The sequence below is a fragment of the Dipodomys merriami genome, unplaced genomic scaffold, assembly GCF_024711535.1.
Source record: "Dipodomys merriami isolate MVZ:Mamm:240054 unplaced genomic scaffold, mDipMer1.0.p SCAF_188, whole genome shotgun sequence".
Taxonomy (NCBI): Eukaryota; Metazoa; Chordata; class Mammalia; order Rodentia; family Heteromyidae; genus Dipodomys; species Dipodomys merriami.
Window position 1 is genome coordinate 1,093,873 of NW_027203248.1, and position 22,382 is coordinate 1,116,254.

Sequence of the window (22,382 nt, forward strand, 5' to 3'; positions counted from 1 at the left end):
TATTTATTGGTGCTTGATTGGAGATAAGAGCCTCAGGGACTTTCTGGCCTGAGCTGGCTTTGAATCATGATCCTCAGATGGCAGCTTTCTGTGAGCCACCACTGGCCTCGCTTTTATTTATTTGTTTGTTTATTTATGCATTTATGTATTTATTTATTGTCGGTGGTGGGGCCTGAACTCTGGGCCTGGGCGCTGCCCCTCAGCTCTTCAGCTCAAGGCTAGTGCTCTACCACTTGAGTCACAGCGCCACTTCCAGCTTTTTCTGCTTAAGTGGTGCTGAGGAATCGAACCCAAGACCTCATGCATGCAAGGCAAGCGCTCTACAGCTGAGTATTGCCATCTGTGCCATGTAGCTAGCGCCTTCCCTACCAGCCAGCAGTGACCAGAGGGTCGTTCTCCGTCGTGACCGGTCCCTTGCCTAGAGCTCCCTAGTGCGGACACGGACACCGCGAGGCCCCGCGTTCGCGCTGCGTGACGCCTGTGCCTCTTCCCAATCGAGGAAACTGAGGCTCCTGGAGGTTGGGGCAGAAGGCCGGAAGCCGCGGGGCGGGGAGGCGCTCCAGCCGCAGAGTCAAGTTGGGCACTTCGGTGACGGGCCGCTTCCGTGGGTCGGGTTGTCAGGGTGCGTGGGGAAGCGGCGGGTAAATATTTGGGGCCGTAACCTGGGCTCCGGAGACGATTCGTCACTGCGGTTCCCCGGACGGACGGGCGGGCGGGCGCGTGGCGAGGAGGGCGGGGCCAGGGGCGGCCCCGAGGTCGGTGGGGACAGACCCGGGCGCCCGCCCGCCCCGCCCCGCCCCGCCCCACCCCGCCCCGCCCACAGCTATAAGACGGCGGGACCGGCGGGCGGCGGGGAGGAGAGGGACCAGGCGGGGAGCACCCGGCAGCAACCCCGGCCTCCGAGGGAGGTAGAGGCACCACACGCACCCGGCCGGCGCCTGGGGCGCAGGATCGCAGCACCGGGCCACGCGCGCCGCGCCCACCCCAAGCAGCCCCATGAAGCCGCCAGCCACGCAGGGCAGCCCGGCCGCCGCCGCGGCCGCAGGTGAGCGCCGGACTCAGGGTCCCCGCGTATTTCTCTCCCCTCTCCCTTTATGTATTTATTGTGCACACGTCACGGCACATGTTCCCAGCCACGGCGTCCCCCGATGGCGGACGCGAGAAGAGGGTCGTGCGGGGGTCGCTCCCTTTACCCTCCCCACATACACACGCCGCGTCCCCCCGCACGTCTGCCCGGGAGGGGCGCGAGCAGCCTGGCGCCCCACGCCGGGTTAGGGAGCTGAGCGCGCGGCCCTTAACCGGGTGCATTCTGACTCAGTCTCCCCACTGCCGCCAAGCGTGCGGGGCGCCCCCGGTGAGCGAGTACCCATGGAGGACACAAGCAGAGGGGAGAGTACCCAGCAGAGGGGACCAGTACCCAGCAGAGGGGCAAGTACCCAGCAGAGGGGACCAGTACCCAGCAGAGGGGCAAGTACCCAGCAAAGGGGACCAGTAACCAGCAGAGGGGCAAGTACCCAGCAGAGGGGAGAGTACCCAGCAGAGGGGACCAGTATCCAGCAGAGGGGACCAGTACCCAGCAGAGGGGCAAGTACCTAGCAGAGGGGACCAGTACCCAGCAGAGGGGACCAGTACCCAGCAGAGGGGAGAGTACCCAGCAGAGGGGACCAGTACCCAGCAGAGGGGACCAGTACCCAGCAGAGGGGCAAGTACCCAGCTGCGCACAGGTAATTGGATGGCCTCCGGCCTTTCGACTTCAGCTCCCGGGCCTCAGTTTCTTGTCTGCGCAGTGGGCTGGATAAGAGGCGGTCCTCTTGAAGAGGACTAAAGAAATAGCTGCGAGGCTGACACTGATTACTCCCTGGGGCGATGGCGGGCCCTCCTGGCGTCAGGTAGAGGTGACATCTTCCCTCCCCCCACCCCGCGCGCCCAGCGACTGAGCCACGGTCCTTTCCCCCAGCCCCAGCCTTGGACTCCGCGGCCGCCGCAGACCTGACCGACGCCCTGTGCGAGTTCGACGCGGTGCTGGCCGACTTCGCATCGCCCTTCCACGAGCGCCACTTCCACTACGAGGAGCACCTGGAGCGCATGAAGCGGCGCAGCAGCGCCAGCGTCAGCGACAGCAGCGGCTTCAGCGACTCCGAGAGTAAGCGAGGGCCTCCTAGGACGGCCCCTGTCCCCCCTCCCCCGCCCTCGCCCCTCATTGCTCTGGGCCTCAGTTTACTTCCTCTGTAAATCCAGGCCTGGGATCAGATCTAAAGCTTCACGTCCTCTCCAGGACGCAGGGAGAATGGGGTCTCTGGGACTGAAGCCAGCAGTGATCAGGGCCCAGGACCGAATCTAGGTGGCTGTCAGGGGATGGGTGGTTTACCTGTCACCTGCAGGTCTTTCTGCACTCTACCCTCTCTCTTCTCTCCTCTCTCAGCTGTAACAACTTCGTCTCCTCCTCCTCCTCCTCCTCCTCCTCCTCCTCCTCCTCCTCCTCCTCCTCCTCCTCCTCCTCCTCCTCCTCCTCCTCCTCTCCTTCTCCTTCTTCCCCTCCCCCCTCTCCTCCTCCTCCCCGTCCTCCTCCTTCCCCTCTTCCTCCTCTCCTTCTTCCCCTCCCCCTCTCTTCTCCTCCTCTCCCTTCCTCCTTCCCCCCTCCCTCCTTTTCCTTCTCCTCTCTCTTCTCTTCCTCCTTTTTGTGCCTGTACTGGGGCTTGAATTCAGGACTTGGACACTGTCACTGAACTTTTTCACTCAAGGCTGATGCTCTATCACTTGAGTCATAACTTTACTTTCAACTTTTTGCTGGTTACTTGGAGGCAAGCCAGTCCAGGTTGGCTTTGAACCATGATCCTCAGATCTCAACCTTCCGAGTAGCTAGGATTACAAGTGTAAACAAGCCACTGGCGCCTGGCCTCTCAGCTATAACTTTTTAAGAGTATGTGGAGCAAGTGGCACAGGAATGGAGCTGGAGGGGGGAGGTGGCAGTGTGGGGACAAAGGAGTGTGGTACTGAAATATTTGTGAAACCAGAAAAGATTTCATAAGTTGCTGTTCTTGGAATTTTTGAAATAACTTCTTATGCTTTGGTTCAGCTGAGAGATCCACACTTTCTTGCCCCACTGGATACAGTTTTGAAAGAGTCTCAGCAAGGACATTGCTGAGACAAATACCTACTTCCAGCTTATTGCTGGTTCAAGATGTATCTGGATTGGAACTTTGATCCTCAGATCTCAGCCTCCTAGGATTACAGGTGTGAGCCTCTCTCAGGGAGGACCTGGCTCTGGTGATCTTTTTACAATGGACTATTTTCACCAACTCTCCCTACCCCACTTTGTCCTAAACAAACAACCTTGTAGAGAGAGGGAGCATTCATGTTTTATTCATGATCTCAAATATCCTGGATGATTATTGGATATGAGTTTAGGTGTTAACAATAAGTATGGTAGCTTTTTAATTTTACTGAGGTTTTTGTTTTGCTTTGTGTTTTTGAGACAGGATCTTGCAATGTACCTCAGACTCGTAACTTAGAACTCATGCAGCCCAGCCTGGCTTCAAACTTGAGCCTCCAAAGTGCTAGGATTCCAGGCCTATGCCACTATGTCTGGCTTTAGTGACTATTTTCAAAGTGAATTTTAAGATTGCCTACTTATTCTTGAGCCTTTATAAGCATGAACATCACAACCTTTGCTGCTCTAATTCTGGGAGTAAAAGCAGTGTCTTTTCCTGTGATTCTCTTGTTTTGCAATCTGGAGCTTTTCCTAGTTGCTGGGCAGAGATGCAGTGTGAGATGTGAACTTGACAGAGGATATAGGGTCTCGCCACCCGCTACCCGCCACCCTGGTTAGGATTTGAGTCAGAAACTTGAGTTCCAGTTTGAGTGTCCTTGGCAGCTCCACCCCAGGGTTAGATCAGGCTGTCACTTTTGAGGTAATGGAAAGGGAATGGATGAAAGTAAAATTTCTACTTAGAGCTTTTGGCGTTTCTTGCTAGTGACCTGACTGCTCATTTTTGTTGTTGAAGAGAAGTCTTAATTTTTTTTGAAATATCTGCTGGGCACTAGTGGCTCATACCTGTAATTCTAGCTGAGGTTGAGATGTGAAGATTGTAGTTTGAAGCCAACTTAGGCAGGAAAGTCCATGAGACTCAACTCCAATAAAAAGCTGAAAGTAGAGCTGTGGCACAAGTGGTAGAGCATCAACTTTACACAAAAAAAGCAGAGGAATGGTGCCCAGGGCCTGAGTTCAAGCCCAAATTGGGGCACTTAAAAATTGTCTCAATAACTGTGGCTAAAATTAAAATATATCTCCTCCTGCTAGGGCATGGAGCAAGTTATTCATCAAATACACATTCTCTCCCCCGTGGAAAGCAGGCTGGAACATTTTGTCACTGATGCTCAAAGGCAAAGAATAGCTCCTTTCTAAGCCACAGCTTCATTCCGCTAGAGTATGGCCCAACCACACCCATGCATGGCTGATGGCAAGTTCCACTGGGAGGAATTTCAGGTTTGCAGGGGGTCTCAAAGAGAATGCACTAGAAGCATAGAAACAGTTTAGGGGAGATATTTGGGATGGACTTGCACATATAATTTTCAAAATTATGAGAATACAGAATAATTTCCCAAAGTATTTAATGGAAATTTTGCTCATTGTATTCCATATGTCAGCCAGTATGTTAATCTATGCTTGTTGCCCCGCTCCCCCCTCCCCTTTTTTTTCTGGCCTGGATGCTGTCCCTAGCATTTTTACTCAAGGTAGTGCTTTCTATCACTTGAGCCACAGCTCTACTTCTGGCTTTTTGATGATTAATTGAAGATATGCATCTCATGAACTTTTCTCCCTGGGCTAGTTTTGAACCTTGATCCTCAGATCTCAGCTTCCTGAGTAGCTAGGATTATAGGCATGAGCCACTGGCACCCTGATCTATTGTGGCTTTTATATAAGGTTGTAATATTCATTTAAGGTTTAAAGAATAGAATGAACTCATGCCTCTGATGTTTGGGGGTTTCACATATATTCTTCCTTTGAGGGGGGAAGTGCTTGACTACTTTATAGTAAAAGTGTGAGACCTAATGTGCGTTTGAGGCTATTCTAGATACTTCAGAGATGGAGGAACTTGCTTCTTTAACATGGAGCAAGTCTTAAAACATTTTTGCCTAGACTTTTCTGATGTGGTCCTAGGAGAGGGAGCCCCATGGACCCTTGCGATTAGAATGATAGGGAGCATATGGTGGCTGAGGTGGGTTAGGAGCCACTAAGACTAAAACTTGAACTTGTTCAAGCCCGACAGGATAGGCGAAGGAGGAGTCTTCAGGATGCCCTGGTATGTGTTAGCATTGCAAGTGAGTGACAGATCTTACTCAGATGCCTGGCACAGTGTCTAGAAGAACAGGGCAGTCCTAGAAGGAGCTTTTCTTTATCAGGTCCTTCTTTAGTGAGATGGTTAGAATTCAGATTTGTGGAAGAAGAAATCTCCCCTCATCTCTGCCATTCCCCATGGGAAAAGGGAAACAGATCCAGAGCTTTCTTTTTCTCAGTTAATTACTATAGTTTGCTTGCTGGAAACGGGTTAGATTGTTCTATATTTACAGGAGCTCTGGGCAAGGTTCAGTCTGTGGCTTTACTTTCCTCTGGAGTAATACATGTCAGTATGAACCCTAAATTACCTTCCTCCCAACCCTCAAACTCAGAAAACATACCTAACTTTCAAGTGGGCCTTTTTCCCCACTAGAAGTTCTTCAAGTTCTGTCAGTATAACAAAAGGAAGAAGATTTAACAGACTATTGTTTTGTTTGATGGTGTCTTAGAAAATGGCCCCATGATTTGAGGGTCTGGCTTCAGAATACCGTGTGGACCTGGAGAGGATGCTTCCAATGGGGACTTAGGATGCTTCGAGATGAAGCTTCAGAGATGACTGATGTAGATGCTTTAAGGCTTGACATAGCCCCAAATTGTCTGCTTTCAGTTCCTTGTACCTCTATTAATAGCAGCACCTGACACACAGGTGGGGCACTAATACATGAGTATACTATCAGCCAGCAACACATTGCTTTCATTTGATAAGACTTACTGGATGTCATTTGTCAAGGAAAGAGGTCTAGGGGGATGAAAAGAGCAGAAAATCAGGCCTTACATTGTAATCCACCTAGTATGAGATTCTCTTTGATATCAGTTTGTTTGTTTGTTTTTTTAACTTTTTTGGGGGGCCGGTCGTGGGGCCTGAACTCTGGGCCTGGGCGCTGTCCCTCAGCTCTTCAGCTCAAGGCTAGCGCTCTACCACTTGAGCCACAGCACCACTTCTGGCTTTTTTCTTTTTGCTTATGTGGTGCTGAGGAATCGAACCCAGGGCCTTATGCATGCAAGGCAAGCGCTCTACCACTGAGCCACCTTCCCAGCCCCTGATATCAGTTTTTAATAAGAGTCCATAGAAAGGAATTTTAGAGTTTGTAGTACTTTGTGTTTGGGGCTTGTTCTTGGGTGGGTTCCTTTGAAGAGAAACTTAAGAATTTTGCTGCTATCTGAAAAAAAGTGCAGGACGCCAGGGCTTGGATCTTGCTTCTATTCTTGATGATAACCTTTCTCTCCTGAGTTTTCTGATGTTCATTTTGTTGGGACCTTTGAGAATCAAAGGTAACCACAGGCATGGTTACACATGGGGCTGCTAGGTTATTATTGTCTTTCTCCTAGCCTCTCTCCTGTGGTCTGGTTTTGGGGTGTTTGAGGGTTATTCTCTCTCTCTCTCTCTTTTTTTTTTTTTTGCTTCGTGAATTACCTGTGTAGGCTATTAACACAGGGTGCAAGTGAATAGGGCAGGTTTGGTCAGGAGTACAGGGAGCTCATTGTCCCATGATGTCCAGAACTTGGAGTTGGCCTAGGCTGTATAAAGACATGGAAAGAGTGGAATGGTGGTGTGTGGCAGTGAGCTAGTATGTGTGTGCATGTGTGTGTGCATGTGTGTGTGTGGTTGTGCACGCGCGCGTGCATGCATGTGCATAGTATGTAGGGGGAGAAAGGAGTGAGCACACACTATGCTGATGGAGCCTATGTGTGTGGGTTTGTATAAATAGATGTATAACAAGTGTTTTTTTCTTTCCTCCCCATTGTGTAAGTAACATGAGTTCATTAGCAATAACAGGCAGCTTCTAATCATTTTAATAGTTTGACTTGCCACTGACTTTATCAGTCAAGTGAAAGTAAAATTGTATCACTGTTTCCTGAGTTTGTGGAAAATGCACTTAGAAGATAGAACAGGTTCTGAAGGCTACCAACACAAGCCAGGGCCATTTTCCAAGACTGTAGCTCCTCTCCACCATTTCCCTCAGCCATCTGAGTTGCCTGGAACTTCTGTATCCTTACCGGATACCTTTCTTCCTGCCATTCTCTTTGGCAATAGCCTTTTCCGTGTTGGGTTGTTCCTTCTTTGAGTACTCTGTAGTGTTTGGTCTACTTGCCTTGAAGGTGAGCAAGTTGGGAGACTTTCTTTGCCCTACCCTGAAGCATGAGTGTTATGTAAAATTACAGAAATAAACTCTAAAATCATGGAAAAAACCTGCTGTGCATGCAGGGAAGAATGAGGTGTGGCTACTTGAAGAGTCATGAAGAAAGTAGCTACTAAGTGCCAGCTGTTCTGGGTGATAGAGACCAGAAAGGAGCCCTGAGCTCTGAGCCAGACAGCCTTCCAGTTACAGTTCTAGGCAGGGAATGGAGGTGATGCTCTTGGATGCCTTTCAGAGCAGACAATAGGTTGCCCAGGACCTCATGTTTCTTCCTTCTGTCCGGTGAACTGACTCCCTGGGACTCTTCTGTAATTTTCTTGCCCCTAAAATTTAACCGATCTCCTCCCCTTGGTTATAGGCTACATTCACATTGTTTCCCCTGGTGACTGTTCAGTGATGAACAGTAATGTTCCTCCCAAGGTATCCTTAAGAGGTGGGCTCAGCCTCCACACCAAAGTCAGGTTTCAGAGTGCCAGTGTCCTGAGAAGTACTAAGGGTCACACACACACACACACACACACACACACACACACACACAAAAGTGTCCCGTGTCAAGTGTGCTTGGGAGACAGCGCCAGACCCATTGCTTTTTCACAAGCTTCTTGGGAAGGTCAGATGTGGGAATCATCAAGGGTGAGGCAGGTGTCTACCCCTTTGATGATGGCGCAGTTCTTATTCCATAGCACCAGCACTCTGGGGAATGCATTTGGAAAAAAATATATAGGTGTCAGATTAGCAGATGTTCATCATCCAAAAACCCTGAAACTAATTGTCCTTTTAGGTGATTTAGGATGGGTCTCTTGAGGGAAGAAAGGTGGTAAGGATTGGTTATGAGGATCTCTTAGGCATGTTTGGAAAAGTAGATGGCCAAGAAGAAGGAAGACAATAAAGTAGCTCTGGCCATTTGGTCAGGTGAGGCAGGGAGAAAGGGGGTCCGGTGAGGTGCTTCGAATAGCCTTATAGTTATGAGGTAATTCTCTCAAGACCAGAAACCTCTTTCTAGAACTTTGATTTCTTTTTATACCGGTATATATATTTATAACTGAGGCAAGTTAATTTTGAGCTAGGGGAACAAAAGCAGGATGTTTTTTGCCTCCCCTTGAGCAGGAGGGAATTAAGTTCAAGTTCAAGAACCCCACGGAGGAAAGGAGGTTGGGCCAGGTGACATTGCTCATCTAAGCTCTTTTCCAGAGCCCCTCTCTGCCACAGCCTGGCTGGCTTTGTATTCTGTTTTAACCAGGAAGGCAAGCTCCGTGGCCACATCCTGCTTCCGCTGCCTGCTCTGCCTTTGAACCCTTTGAGTGCTGCCTTTTCTATGTCACCAGCCCCCAGCTAGCCAGGTGTGAGTTGGCTTCCTCCTCCTCAGTAAGTCTGGGGGAAATAGAATCTCAAAATCTTAGCACCTCAGCACTGGTAGCTCATGCCTGTAAGTTAAAAAATTAATGAGTGGCTCAAGCCTATAATCCTAATTACTCAGGAAACAAATATGAGAATCATGGTTTGAAGCCAACCTAGGCAAGAAAGTTTGTGAGATTCTTAACTCCCATTAACTAGCAAAAAAGGCCAGAAGTGGAGTGTGGTTCAAGTGGTTGCATGCCAGCCTCTGAAAAGCTAAAGGACAGCACTCAGGCCCTTGGTTTAAGCTCCAGTACCAACACATACACACATGCATGTGCACGCATACATGCAGGCACACACGCACGCAAGTCTCTAAACTTCAGAGCTGTTAGCAATTTAAGAATCATTTGGCCCACCTTTCTAGTTTATTACTGGGTAAACTGAGGCTTGGAGATAATCTCTTGTTCAAGGGCACTTGAGGACATCGAAATAGAAGCTGAGCTGCTTCTGGGCCTTTTATAGCCTAGCACTGTTTCTGTGACCTTGCCTTGCTGTTACTTTGTGTTTTGGGGGTATGAGACTAGAAGGATCTAGAGAATCTATGCATGTCTGTGCTACTATGCACCACCAGGAGCAGAAAGCTTTGTCTTTGGTTCTAGCTTGTCCCAATAATGTAGGAACTTGGGGATCTCTGTGAGGAAGATTCTCATGAGCAGAGGATAATTAAGTGGCAGGACTAACTTTATGTTGTATTTTGGGGGGGCTCAGAGGGCAGTGGAACATTTTTTATGAGGGACAAGTTTGTATAGCTAACATCTCAAACCAACTACCCTCCACCAGCGTCCAAGCATTGGGTTGGCCATGGTGGAGGCTTTTGAGGTCTGGTTTTGTGTGTGTGTGTGTGTGTGTGTGTGTGTGTGTGTGTGTGTGTGTGTGTGTGTGTGTGTGTGTGTGTGTGTGTGTGTGTTTTAATCTAATTTATTATTATTTTTATGTGGTACTGAGGAATTGAACCCAGGACCTTATGCACGCTAGGCAAGCACTTTACCACCAAGCCACATTTCCAGCCATTTTTTTTTTGGAAGTGACTGTTTTAAGGAAGTTCATGACTGGAGACACATGCCCACAGGGATACATGCACACCTGCCTGTCTCAGATCCTTTGGGGGAAATAAATCTAAAATCTAGAAATTATCTATCTTCTTCACTATCAATTTGCAACTTCTGCTTCTTTTGGTGATAAACTGCTAGTTATCACTAGTTCAAAGAGAGATGAATGTACTGTGTGCTGGACACTGTCTCTAATGAGTATGTTTCTTCCTGAAAGGTGCAGATTCACTTTATAGGAGCAGTTTCAGCTTCAGTGATGAAAAACTGAATTCTCCAACAGATTCCACTCCAGCTCTACGCTCCCCCATGACCACTCCTCCTCGAAAGGGTAAGCTAGCTTGCTAGTTGGACTGAGTTTTCCTGCTTCTTTATTCTCTTCCTTTTCTCCATTCCCCACTTCCTCTTCTCCTGAACTAAGCTTTCCCAGATATGCAAGTGGGGAGGGACAGTAGAGTGTGAAGTGGAATTTGTTATGTCTCAGGATTTTGTTAAGTGTGGGGGAAAAAAATCAAATAATTTGCGGGGAGGGGTGTCTGAAAATCTGAATTCATGAGGAAAATTCAAGACAAATTTGCACATGCTTGCTTTACTGTTTTCTCCCATGTGGTAACAACAAGACTGCTAAGTGATAGTGCTTCTCAAAGTCTCTCCTAAAACTAGTTGGCTTGAAAATTTTAAACTGCAGTTATCCTTTGAAGAAAGGAAGAGTTTTTAAAATTGCACTAACTAATGTTTCCATGTGACTAATGTAGCAATTAAGTGGGGTCGTCCTGATGAAAGAAGCAGTGATCTAATATGATTCAAAATAGCAGCTCTAGCCAGTCTCCTCTGTGGATATTAATGGCTTAAGAAGTTTTTAAAGATGCAGGAGCTGTTCCTTCTTGGAACTAGAAGAGGGTCACCAGCTAGAGAGCTGAATGTCTCATTAGATTTGACAATCATTCTTTCAAAACCAAAAAGATCCCTCCCCACCCTGAAAGTTATATATGCCAAAACTACAAAATACAATAGAAATAAAATAACCTTAAAAAGAAACACGAAGATTCCATCACTTTTCTCCATCTGGCTTTAAGACAGAACTCCTTTCTTTTTTTAAAGAGAAATTTTTAAATTCCCTTCGCAGCACAGCACCATTGGCAGCCATAGGGATATGGCCAGGGTCCAGCCCTCTGCCTGTAATGGATCTGTGCAATTCAGGATAGTCGTCTACAAAGTGGCTTTAGTAGTGCCCGCATTTGCTACCTGATCCTCTGGAGGGTAGGAATTAAAGAAGAAGGTTTAAAAGAAAAAGCCCCCAGTTGGCAAATTGACTTGAAAGGCTAAGAACAATGCACCATTTGTAGCCATCAAGGCAAGAAAGAGGGAAGAATAAAAATATTCAGCCATGCATTTCAAGGAACGCAGGAATGATGAACTCTACCAAAGAAAGTAAAATATGCAGGAAAGTATATCTGAGGCTATAGAGAGAACAAAACCTAGCACTGCCTGTGCTGACACCTAGATAGGACAAGGCTGGCTGGGAACCAACAGTCTTACATCACCTTCTCTGTTCCACTTTGATATGGAGCGGGAATAATTCATTCATTCATGATGGAGGGACTTGAGGGTCATAGCCTTGCCCTGGGCCAAGGCACAAGTACAACTCATCACAAGAAGGTAAGGGTGGCAGGAGTTAGAACCTAGATTTTGCTGGGTGCCAGTCACTCATGCCTATAATCCTAGCTACTTAGGAGGTTGAGGTCTGAGGATTGAGGTTCAAAGCCAGCCTAGTCAGGAAAGTCCATGAGACTCTTAAGTCCAATTAACTAGCAAAAAGCCAGAAGTGGAGCTGTAGATCAAGTGGTAGAGCTCCAGGCTTGAAGGAAAAATAGCTAAGAAAAAGTACCTAGGCCCTGACTTCAAGTCCCTGTACCAACAGACAGGCAGGCAGGCAGGCAGGCAGGCAGGCAGACAGACAGACAGACAGACAGACAGACAGACAGACAGACACACACACACACACACACACACACACACACTGCACACACACTAGAATAAATAGAACTCAGATTCTATTCCACACAGTGCCATACTTTCTGAATGTTTTAACAGAGAACTCACATCCTACCCAATCAAAAAATCAAATCTTTTAAATATCTCCTTCCTTCTCCTTCCCCTTCTCCAACTTTTCAGACAGTGTTTTCATGTTAGGATGAGGTCAAGAAAGTTTGGGGAGTTATGGATGGGCAGTGATAAGTGGGAAAGAATCACTGAGGGTCTGAGTTGACTATAAATGATGTCTGGCACAGAACACAGTTCAATAAAGTCTCTGAAGATGACAGATATAGAATGGAAACAATCCATCCCATAACCCTGGAAATTACATAATCCTAGAAAACTCAGTGGGCATCAACAGTCTTTAATATGGAAACTGAACTCTCTCTCCTCTTTTACAGCCAAATTAGGAGACACAAAGGAGCTAGAGGACTTTATTGCTGACCTTGACAGAGCATTAGCAAGTGAGTATATGCCTGGTATTAAAAAAAAAAATCCTACAGAAAACCGAACAACACCACTGATAAAGTGCTATAATGTGTCTTAGCTTGTGTGAGGCAGGAAGTTACATCATAAGGCTGCTTTGCATTTAGAAACAGGACCCTGGTGGCTCAGAAAGAAGTTCAGAGGATAAGCTTGCATTGAAGTACACGTTGCTCCTTTCCCAACTGTGAGAACAGGTCACCAGAAAACAATGGTGTTCTGTGTGGCAAACGCAGAATGAGCAGGATTGGTGCTTTGCAGTGGAGATGCCAGATTTCTCAGAGCTGAAGTGAGCCAACTGACCTTCAGGCCAGAGCACTCTAGCCCAGGGTCCAGTTTAGAATTGAATGCCAAAAAGAGAAGCTTATCACCCAGAAACCAAGATTAAGTGGGCAATACTTGCTTCCCACTAGGGAATTGAACTAATAATCCATTCTGTGTGGTCCCAAATGTTGGGAACTGAAGACATGAGGTCATAGTTGCAGTAAGGAATAGGAGGTATAGTTCAAGTGGTAGATCACCAGTCATAAGTGGAAAAAGCTAAGCGAGAGTGAGTAGCCCTGGGCTCAAGCCCCAATACTGGCATAATTGCAATAGAGGTGAAAGGGAAGACTGCACACAATCTAACTGTATACTGTACTCCCAAAGAATATGATTGCAAGAGCCAGGCAGACCAACTGAGACCCCCTGAGATAGAGGTTTCAGAAACTCTACTGATGGTGGGTCCTGTTGAATCACAGAGTGGGCTTTGCAGAATTCTGTCCTATCTCTTAACTTTTTAGTGGAAGTGTTAATTTTCTATACGATGTATTCTAGGCTATCTCTTTCTAAATGGCTAGGTAAAAATCAAAAGTTAGATCCCTTAAAAATAAAGTCTCATGCCTGTAATCCTAGCTACTCAAGGGGCTGAGATCTGAAAAATGTGGTTTGAAGCAAGTTAGGACAGGAAAGTCTATTAGAGTCTTATCTCCAATAAACTAGAAAAAGGCCAGAAGGAGAGCTGTGGCCCTAGTGGTAGAGTGCCAACCTTGAGTAAAAAAGCTAAGGGACAAAATCCAGACCCTGAGTTCAAGCCCCAGTACCAGCACATGCACTTGCCTGCTCATATACATATGTTTATTTAAAAATAACTGTGTTCTTGCATGTCATGGTGGTAGGTGGCTCTCTGTAGTTCCAGCCCTTGGAAGGCTGGGGCAGAAGGATTCCAAGTTTGAGTCTAGCTAGGGCTACATAGTGAAATCAAAAGAAAAAAAACCCTCCTCTTCTTAAGAAGAGTCTCTCAGAGAGAGACTTCTTAAGGTAGAATGCCTTTGTGTCCTTTCTACTTACTTGAAGATTTTATTGCCCCTTTTCCAAAGCTGCACCAGGTCACAACAGAAGACCTAGGCCTGTTTTGACAGAGTTAATTATAATTGCAGCGTGATTTGTATTAGTGCCATGTAACAAGCCTGCCTACTTCATGGAATTGCAGGCCAGTTGTTAGAGTTAATAGATGGACACACAGTGCGTGGGGGAGCGGGGAGCTTTGATGTACAGCTGAGGCTGTGTGATGTGGTTAAGGGCAGGGATTGTGAACTTCTGGGAGTGGCTAACCTCCCCTTTCTCCTCTTTGCAGGTATGTAAAACAGGGAGCAACTTCAGATGAAGCTCCAGAAAGCTCCAAGGGCCTGGCAAATTCACCTACTAGAATCTGCTGCCAGAGGAGATGGAGAGGAGCCTCCCCTGCTGCCAGGCCATTCTCAGGCTCACCTTGCCACCAAGCCCTTGGGCCTGTCTCTTGGCAACTTAGACAGTGAAACTTTGTTTACCTGATTGCAGCATATTAGAGCAGATGATCTATGCTAATGTTATATTTTTCTCTTAAAAAATAGCTCTCTTGTAATTTAAAGTGCTTCTATGGAAATATTTGTAATTAATTATACATAGTAATATGTATAGTAATATGCTGTCCTCATTATAATATATTTTTGTATGCAAATAAAATTTGGACTGGTGTCTGTGCTTTGTAAGACTCCTTGTTTGTTTGTATGTTTCTGTTTTGTTATTTCTCCCATTGGCTTTCAGTTGAGTAATATTCAAGGTGGAGTAACAGGCCTCAGGGCTCCTAGCAAGGAGGTTCTTGCACTGGGTGTGGGAAGATCATCTCCTGTGAGCTTCCTTCTCTATGATTTTGAGGGGAATGCTGACGAATGGCCTATGGAAAATCTGAACTTGAGGATTCATTTTAATCTAAGTGAGGTTTGGTTTTTTTTTGTATGCTGCTACTGGGGCTTGAACTCAGGGACTTGAACTCTCACTTGGCATTTTTGCTCAAGTCTGGCACTCTGCCACTTGAGCTATATTTCCATTTCTGGAAGTAAGGTATTTTTTTTTTTGTTTTTGTTTTTTTCCATGTCCCTAATCATATCTTGGCATCTTTGCAGGAGCCATGGACTCTTTTCTTTGAATTAAGGGAAATAGCAGTTGTGTTCCAAATTCAGGACTTAGACAACAAGGAAAGTGAACTTAAAAATGATGATGTTTTACTATTTTCAACAGCTGAGCTATGGAATCAACCTAGGTGCATAGACTGATGAATGAATAAAGAAAATGAGATCTTGTGGAGGAGATGGGGACAAACAAGTCGTTTAGGGATTCAGGTGGACCTGTTGCAACAATGAGAAGTACAAAATGTCATGTCAAAACCAGCTGTACAATGTCGGTGTGGGGGGGGAAGGGGGGTATAATTGGGTGGGGGGAGGGGGGTATAATTGGTTGGGGGGAGGGGGGAGGCGGGGAAGGGAGGTGAAGGGTAAACAAAGGAGGAGGCTGCAATGCTTGGTAAGAAATGTATGCATTATCCTGCCCATGTAATTGTAGCACCTCTGTACAGTATGTTCTCAAATAAAATAAAATTAAATTAAAAAAAAAAAAAAAAGAAAATGAGGGCTGGGAAGTTGGCTCAGTGGTAGAGCGCTTGCCTTGCATGCCTGAGGCCCTGGGTTCGATTCCTCAGCACCACATAAGCAAAAAGAAAAAAGCCGGAAGTGGCGCTGTGGCTCAAGTGGTAGAGCACTGGCCTTGAGCTGAAGAGCTGAGGGACAGTGCTCAGGCCCAGAGTTCAGGCCCCACAACCGGACCAAAAAAAAAAAAAAAAAAAAAAAAAAAAGAAAATGAGATCTATATACATAGTGGAATTTTATTAAGCCATAAAGAAAGACAGTAAGATTTGAGGATCATGGTTTGAAGCCAGCCCAGGCAGAAAAGTCCCTGTGAGACTCTTATCTCCAATTAACCACTCAGAAACCAGAAGTGGTGCTGTGCCTCAAGTTGTAGAGCACTAGCCTTGAGCACAAAGAGGCTCAGGGACAGCGCCCAGGCCCTGAGTTCAAGCCCTGCAACCAAAAAAAAAAAAAAAAAAGACACCTGTGTCATTTCCAGGAAAATGAGTGGGAACTGGAGATTATCATGTTAAAACTCAGACATATGTGGCCTGTTTTCTCTCATGTGGAATCGAGATTAGACAAACATGAAAGTGAAAGGGGGACTATTGGGGAAGAACAAGTGGGAGGGAGTAGAGGGGACACGAGAGGCTAGTGCGAAGTAAATATGATCAAAATACGTTATACACGTGTATGAAGGTGTCATCATGAAAACCACTAAAAAGGTACCAAACACGATGGTGTGTTTTATACGATCTGGGCACAAAGGAAAGTGTGGTGGTGCTGTCATTGATACCTGTGTCCAGGCAGATTCAGTAGAGCTAGCAGGTTCTGATAGGTGGAGTTTGTATATAAAAGTCCCGAACTCCTACCCTAGAACAAGACTGGATATTATGTAGGCAAACTTGGTGTTTTTTGAATGGGAATTCTCTGCAGTAACTTCTAGAAAGAACAGCCAAAGCAAACAAAACAAAACAGAAATACCACATACACTCCTCATGTGTAAGAAACTCTAGTACCAGCCCCGGTATACATACACCAGCCAGTCTCTCAATGGGGCAGCGGGACCAATGGATACCTTCTTCTTCCCTGGTGATCGTGACAGAGGAGGGCTATACTGCTTTCAAGTATGAGAAGGCCACACGGAGGAGAGGTAGTCGCTGTGTGACTGGGAAAGCTTGTCTACCCATCAGCCACTCAGCTTCTTCATTATCAAGCAGAGAAGTTAGTGCAATCCCATCTCAGTCAATACCTGGTCATGGTGGCCTGAGCCTGTACCTTGGCTAGGTAGGAGATGACCCACTTAGAGAAAAATCAAATACAGAATATGAAAAGCAAAAAAACACAGAATATGAAAAGCCACCCTTGTTTCCTCACAAGGAGACTTTGGGCTCTTGTACACAAAGCAAAAATTAAGCTTCCTCTATTGTGGTTGCAGAGGGCCCTCCGATACTATTGTTGTGTGGGTGATGGAATAAGGTAGGATCTAATCTGATGGGACCAGACAGAGCAAAGCAGGGTAAACAGTGGACAAAGGGCCAGACAACAAACGTCACTCTCCAGCCCTACCACTGACTGGGTCTCTTCCCCTCTGGGCTTCAGATTCAGGAAAAGCACAGGATGTCTAGTCCTTGGGTCTGACTCCCACCTCAAACTTGAAGCTCTTCTCTTTAAAACACACACACACACACACACACACACAGGAATTTTCTGGCACTCTTGGTATGTGTTTCTTCCACACCCATGTCCAAAATGTTTCCCTGTGTTAATTTATTTGGCTAAGAATGTTTGTGGTAAGAGACACCAAACAGGAAATGGCTGTCATAGCTGCTGTCTGCAAGTGTTGTTTTTTTAAGGCTTTCTCCTGCATGGCTTACCTTCTCTTTGGTGGCTGGTTATTAAATGTAGAGTAAATGGAAGGGGAAAGGAAAAGGAAGTACATTTTTAGAAGGGAACATTTTCCTTCAAGTTCAAGGTTTACTGAAGGTTAAGGATGACGTCTATCTACAATGGTAGTATTAGGAGGGTCTTTGCTCAAGCTGTTCTCTGCCTGGATTGTCCTTTCTGCCTTGTTTTTCTAGTTAGTTCTACTTCTTTGGGATTAACTAAAATATCACTTCTTTAGAAAGCCCTCCCAGCCCCCTAGGCTGAGTTAGCTCATTGGTGCTATGTTCTTGTAGAGTATTTCTTAGTGCTACTCATCTTGGTTTACAATGAGATGTTCACTAGTTTGACCTTTTGGATAATGTCTCCCTAGCTTCCTGCAATTGAATCTCAGATTGTTCCTCTTGTACAGGAGCAGAAGCCTTCCTTCTGGGGTGTTATAGCCGTGTGACCCAGGTCACCACCATGGCGTCAGGTTCAGGTAAACATGGCCCTTATCCTTTGAATGAATGAGTGAAACTTCTCATCTCTTCCACAGCCTGGGCAGGCTAGGCATGCACAGTGTCAGTGGGCTGCTTTCCCGGCTTGTCTCCTTTGTGTCACCCTCCATACATAGCACTTTACTGTTTCCTCTTCTCCAGGGCTTCCTTCCCATCCTACCACGGAATATGAGAAACTCATCTAGAACTTCCATGGGTGCTGAGGTGCAAAACAGTCCCTTCTCAAGCGATTTAGAGTTTATGAAGAGAACAGGGAGCCTTGGAAGATTGTGAGAGTTTTGCGGACAAAAGGAATGGCCCTCATGGTGGTGGTGGACAAAGAGGCAGCCTTGATTCTAAATCACAGTATCGCTACTTCTTCCTGGCACTCAGAGACTCCAAAGTCAGCAACATCTCAGCCCCACTGGAAACAGAACCTTGTGCTAGCATACTCTGTGTGTGTGTGTGTGTGTGTGTGTGTGTGTGTGTGTGAGAGAGAGAGAGAGAGAGAGAGAGAGAGAGAGAGAGAGAGAGAGAGAGAGAATTATGAAGTATAAGGAGCAGGAGACAAAATATGGGCCCTAATCTGGAAGACATGGAGGAGAAGGTTGGGCCATGAGACTCTAGCCTGCTACAATGGTGACAGTGTGGCAGCATAGGTCTCTGAGACTGGGCTTGCTCTCTCCCGCAGGCCTGACTTTGCCTGCCAACCTTACGGAACTGGATTATGTTCATGTTGAGTTTTGTGCATCACATGGGAAGGGTCCATTCCCACATGCTCCTCCGAGGTGTGTGACCCTGCTGTCCTAGGCCCAGTGCCAAAGACTGTTCTAGAACCAGAAGAGTCAGGGCTTGGCAATGGAGCCTGAGCCAAAGGAAGCCCCCACCCAGCCAAGAACAGGTTTGGGAGGGGCAGAACCAGCATGTAACCCCCTCACTTGGCACAGGTGTCTGGAGGGTGAGACTGGAAGGAGGCCCTGGAAGCCCTGGGTGGAAGGGCGTAGCAGGCACCAGCCATTCCCAGGGGGATTCCAGTGAGGGCCTGCCCTTGCTTAAGGCAGTGTAAGTGTGAGGAAATTTCCTGGGCTAACATGGGCCGCTAGAGAGGAATTTGGGAAATTGGGTGAGTTCCACAGTGTCTCGACTGGGAGGTGAGGAGGCTTGGAGGGAAGGACATTGTCAACTTAAAACTTAAAAAGCAATCAGAGAGAGATTCTTCAAAGAATACTGGTATTTATTGGGGAATGGTGGAACATTGCAAAGGGATTTATGCGTGCTGTAGTCAACGATGGACATTTTTTTTTTTTTTTTTTTGGGTCCGGTCGTGGGGCCTGAACTCTGGGCCTGGGTGCTCTCCCTCAGCTCTTCAGCTCAAGGCTAGTGCTCTACCACTTGAGCCACAGTGCCACTTCCGGCTTTTTTCTTTATGTGATGCTGAGGAATCGAACCCAGGGCCCCAGGCATGCAAGGCAAGTGCTCTACCACTGAGCCACCTTCCCAGCCCCAACGATGGACATTTTTAAAGACAAAAAGTAAGGAGGATCCCGTCAGCTATTTCAAGACAACCATCCTTGGCCACAACTATTAGTAATAAGCATGGTGTCAGTTGGAGGTCAAACAGATGGTAGCTGGGCAGAGATCCTTGTAGAAACACCCTATGTATAAGATTGTGGGTGTCTTGGTGTTAGTTTAACATCTGTCAGTGTCTTTGGAGATAGTCACTGTCAGACAATCATGTGTGACAATTCTTCCTTTATTCACTCTGTCATTATTTACTTTTATTTTTTCCTAGTAGGGTTGACTGAAGCAGCTCCATTTTATTCTAGTAACTCAGATTTTAAAAAAGCAAAATGGAGCTCAGGATCATTCTGAAGGAGGTTGGAGCACCTTTTCTAAACACAAGAGTTGTTGAGATCTGCTGGTAATATTTCCTTATAAAAATGTATGTATACATAATTTACACATATATGTTTTCAAGTTGCCTCACTTATAAAGACAAGAAAACAGAGGCCTGGCCCTCACCCTGGTTGCTTTCCATAAGCAACACTTGACTCTTAGACAAGTAAGTTTCTAGAAGATGAAATCAGAGACATAAGTGTACCATGGAGAAAAGCTCCCCAAACAGAAAATGTAATTAACTGTCGCAGCCTTGGGTGGTTTAGGCCTGACAAAGAGACTAGCTGTGTCCAGAAAGGCATAGATAAGAGGGCTGCTCAAGGCACGAGGTAAAGTTGTTATGTCTCAGTCAGCACACAGACAAGAAAAACATTTAGAGAGGAAGGTCACCTTGATCCCAGGAAGTCCTCTATGTTAAGAATCTGGGAGGTTATGAAACAGGTCACAACCACAGCCCATGGCTCCCAAGTCTCAAGGGAAAATGAAATCTGGATCTTTTCAAATGTTTTAATGTTGGTTGAGAACAAGAAAAGATCACTTGTCCTCGGCAGGCTGATTTTTAAGCTCAGATGGTGCAGACTGTATAATGTGTGATCCTGAGATAGTGAAGTAGTAATCTTTCCTGCTTGTGAATTCTGCCTTTTCCGTCTGCCTTGTCCTGAAGTCCTGAATTTATTTTCAGATACATCACGTCCTGTTTTCCTTTTTCTTTTTCGTCCTTTTTCTTTTCTTTTCTTCTCCCTCCCTCCCTCTCTCTCTGTCTCTCTCTTTCTCTCTTTCTTTCTGGTGCGGGACTTGACCTTAGGGCCAGGGTACTGTCCCTGAGCTTTTTCGCTCAAGGCTGCCACTCTACCACTCTAACACTTGAGCCACCAGTTTTTGAGTGGTTAATTGGAGATAAGAGTCTCACGGACTTTCTTACTTGGGCTAGCTTTGAACCATGATCCTCAGATCTTAGCTTACTATGTAGCTAGAATTATAGGTGTGAGCCACCAGTGCCCAACCTACACATCCTGGGTTTTAAAGGCAAACTGCTTATCCCCAAGGAGAAAAAAGAGACAGATGCATTAACATTGTCCTGATGGTCAGATTAACACTTGATTGCTGATAATCGAGAGTATGCTAGATGATGACTACTTTTTCTCAAGAGGATGGAAACCTGGCTTCTTTTTCTCCTCAAAGCCTGTATATTTGTCTTCTGCTTCTCCTTTTGGAAGTATAATCCAGGAGAGACTGGAAACACTGAGCAGAGACAGACAAGTTGGGAAATAAAGTTTCCTTTTCAAAGAACTAGTTTTTCCTAGTCTGCAGAACAAAAAACAGTGGCAGTTTAATGCTACTCCATGTCACCTACTTTCCATGTCATTAAGGGTGGAGCAAGCGATCCAGGGTTGAGAGAGCACCAGACATCTTTGGTTGGACACATTTACCTGGTGGAGGAGTATGTGGGAGGATGAGGCTTGTTGTCTTCTGTAGTGTTTCACTTGGAAGACGATGGATTATTATTTGCCCCAATAGATAGAAGGAAACACTGCATGGAAGGTTATTTCTGCCCTGGGGCTGTTGCTCCCAGCTCTTATTCACCGCTGTGGACTTCTTGAGATGGTGAAACTTTGTTGAACTAAATGTTACTCCACAATGGAACTGCATCTAGTTCCTTCAGGGCAGGCTAAAAATGACAATGTAGCCCAGAGCACCTAAAGTCACTGCCTTAGCTACACGTTGTTGCACATAGGAGTTGGAGGTGACTGTCCAGAGACGTGTGTTCTTTCCAGGTAGCACTGAAGCCTTAGAAATCACACTGGGATTTCCAAGGTTAGAGACATGCTGTTCTGGGCATTACATAGACCAATCCAGAAGTGAATTGTTTGCAGAGGCCTGCTTAAAGAGAGGTGTTTGAGCGAAGGTGATATCAAGGGAATCTACTGCAGAGCTTTGGGAGATATACTTTGAAATGACTCCTGATGATTGGGAAGACAATTTCAATTATTAGCAGTACTTCCTGGGTAGTTATTTCTGGTTTTTTTTTGTCTTTTTTGGGGGGGGAGCAAAAGTGGGGCACAAAAAAGGTGAACAAATGTGCATGCACTTTTACATAGGTGCTGTTAGTTGGTTGTTCAAAGTGACCAGGCAGGCCTGGTCACTCCTCATGTTCAGAGGAAGAAGTGAAGGCTTCAGTCAAGGCAGGGCAATGCAGCAGAGCCAGCCCATATCAAGGCTTATCTAACATACCAGATGGCTCCCACAAAAAATGTGCTTGGTTGACCTGCCTCTCGAGGCTCAGAGTTGGCTTCTTTGGGAGTTTGATTAGGTCGAAGTCTCATAGACTTTGTCCTTGTTATTGAAACCAGTGTTTTTGTTTTGTTTTGTTTCTCATCATTTACCCAATGCTTGACAGTCTCAGGAGCAATCAGGGTTTAGTGTTGTCATGGTTACCATAAGACTTAGGCTCTGCTTGGCTTTCCAGGCTGTGCTCCCGGTGGGGGCTAGGAGTATAGAGAACAGGAGAAAGGAATCACCTGGACAAAAACATAGAAACAACTTCTTTAGAAGTCAGGAGAGAAAATGTGGCAGCCATTCAGTTGGGTCCTCAGTACAGCGAGTACATTGACAGCAATGAGACATGCTAGCAGAAGCTCTGGCGGTCTCACATGCCTTCTTTTTATATCTTCTTTTTGTTTCATACTCTGCTTCCATGATCAGGTTCGCATATACTGTCTCTTCCACTAGACCATGAGCTGTTGGAAGGTACCCACGGTAGG

The 22,382-nt window shown here is 46.4% G+C and overlaps 1 protein-coding gene across 1 annotated transcript; it reads left to right on the forward strand.

Moving 5' to 3' along the window:
- The first annotated feature begins 856 nt into the window (after window positions 1-856).
- On the forward strand, window positions 857-14,437 carry Rgcc (regulator of cell cycle). Its single transcript, XM_070026691.1, has 5 exons — window positions 857-1,045; window positions 1,958-2,143; window positions 10,141-10,251; window positions 12,359-12,421; window positions 14,056-14,437. The coding sequence occupies exons 1-5, from the start codon at window positions 997-999 to the stop codon at window positions 14,061-14,063; spliced, it is 417 nt and encodes a 138-aa protein (XP_069882792.1). The 5' UTR covers window positions 857-996; the 3' UTR covers window positions 14,064-14,437.
- The last annotated feature ends 7,945 nt before the right edge of the window (window positions 14,438-22,382 follow it).